This window comes from Lytechinus pictus, chromosome 12 (genome assembly GCF_037042905.1).
Source record: "Lytechinus pictus isolate F3 Inbred chromosome 12, Lp3.0, whole genome shotgun sequence".
NCBI lineage: Eukaryota > Metazoa > Echinodermata > Echinoidea > Temnopleuroida > Toxopneustidae > Lytechinus > Lytechinus pictus.
The window spans coordinates 1,914,201-1,916,016 of NC_087256.1; the positions used below are offsets into that span (position 1 = coordinate 1,914,201).

Sequence of the window (1,816 nt, forward strand, 5' to 3'; positions counted from 1 at the left end):
TTGACATCCATGTCCAAGAAAGCAACTCAGGGCCAGATCAGATGAATGTTTCTAATTTCCTGAAGGATCCTAGTCAATACTTCACTCTCAAGAAAAAAAAAAGGTTCAATCTGAAACATCCATATGATATACAGTTTTGTGAACCATTCAAAGAGTTCAGTATTATTTACAAAGGCAACCACAAAATCACTATCTTAGCCAGAGCTCCAAACCTTAAAAAATAATCAACTTTACTTTACTTGAGAATACAGTTTGGAGTTGATCATTTATTCACAATGTAAAAAAAATAATTTCACTTACCCTATGGAACTCTTGTTTGTCCGTCGATGCGACGAGGACCATCTAATCATCCTGGGGTTTAATCATTAGCTTGATGGGTCCGCAGATGGCTAGTCAGGCCAATCTGTGCCCTAAATAGTCTCTGGCAGTGTGGACAGGGAATATTGGCTGCTGCTACAGGGTTGGCGGTCCTTGCCTTCCTGGCCTGCCTGCGGGCTACGGCCACTACGGTCCTATTGGCCTCATATGCTTCAGCACCCTTATGTACAGCTGTTTGCCATGCTCCTCTGTCTTGGGCTTTCTGTTCCCATGTGTCATGGTTGATGTTAAAAGACTTAAGTGATTCTTTTAGTGTGTCTTTGAAGCGCTTCTTTGGGCCTCCATGAGAGCGTCTTCCTTCCTGGAGCTCGCCAAACAGAAGTTTCTTTGGAAGACGTTCGTCCGGCATGCGAACTACATGTCCTGCCCACCGGAGCTGAGACTGCATCAGGACGGTGTAAATGCTGGGCAGGTTCGCACGAGTGAGGACCTCAGTGTCTGGTATCCTGTCTTGCCACTTGATGCCAAGAAGCTCTCTCAGACAGGTGGTGTGGAAATGGTTCAACTTCCTGGCATGGCGCCGATATACTGTCCATGTTTCACAGCCGTACAGCAATGTGGTAAGAACCATGGCCCTGTACACCTTGATCTTGGTTGTCGTTGAGATTCCTCTCCTGTTCCAAACGTTCTTGTATAGTCTGCCAAAGGCAGCACTTGCCTTAGCAAGTCTGGCATTAACTTCATCGTCAATGACAACGTTTCTTGAGAGTGTACTGCCGAGGTATGTGAACTTGTCCACCACATTTAGACGTTGTCCGCTTATTGTGATGTTGGGTTCAACGTAAGGCTTTCCTGGAGCTGGTTGATGTAATACTTCAGTCTTCTTTGTGCTGATTGTAAGGCCGAAGTTGTTGCAGGCCTCAGAGAACTTGTCAACACTATGCTGCATGTCAGCCTCTGTGGAAGCATTGAGGGCACAATCATCAGCAAACAGGAAGTCATTGATAGTGTCAGTTGAGACTTTGGTTTTTGCTTTAAGCCTCCTAAGGTTGAAGACAGAGCCATCAGTCCTGTACCTGATGCCAATGCCCATGTTTGTATTGCTGAAGGCATCAGTCAGCATGGCTGAGAACATGAGACTGAACAAAGTGGGAGCAAGGACACAGCCTTGTTTCACTCCGTTTGAGACATGAAATGAGTCAGAGGTCTCACCGTTGTCCTGAACTCTTGCCAGCATGCCATCATGGAGCTGTCGTACGATGGCGATGAACTTTCTGGGGCAACCATACTTTGCCATGATTTCACTTACCCTATGGAACTATAGTTTCTTGATATACTTCACCTGCTTTAAGATTTATTACCTCCTTACCAACAAATCTGAAAGCCAATAGTCATAATGGCATAAACTTGGTAAAGAAAAATATAATAAGGTAAAGAAAATACTGTAGTTAATATGTATTCTCTTTTCAGTTTTACTGGCAGTTCCCCCTGCCCCTAC

At 44.8% G+C, this 1,816-nt stretch overlaps 1 protein-coding gene across 1 annotated transcript; it reads right to left on the bottom strand.

The window, feature by feature from the left end:
* Nucleotides 1-358: 358 nt before the first annotated feature.
* Nucleotides 359-1,615, bottom strand: LOC135156187 (uncharacterized). The gene has a single exon (XM_064107832.1). The coding sequence runs from the start codon at nt 1,613-1,615 to the stop codon at nt 359-361; it is 1,257 nt and encodes a 418-aa protein (XP_063963902.1).
* Nucleotides 1,616-1,816: the final 201 nt, after the last annotated feature.

Bases quoted from the DNA above. Each gene is read 5' to 3' on its own strand.
- LOC135156187 (XM_064107832.1), bottom strand. From the start codon at position 1,615: ATGGCAAAGTATGGTTGCCCCAGAAAGTTCATCGCCATCGTACGACAG.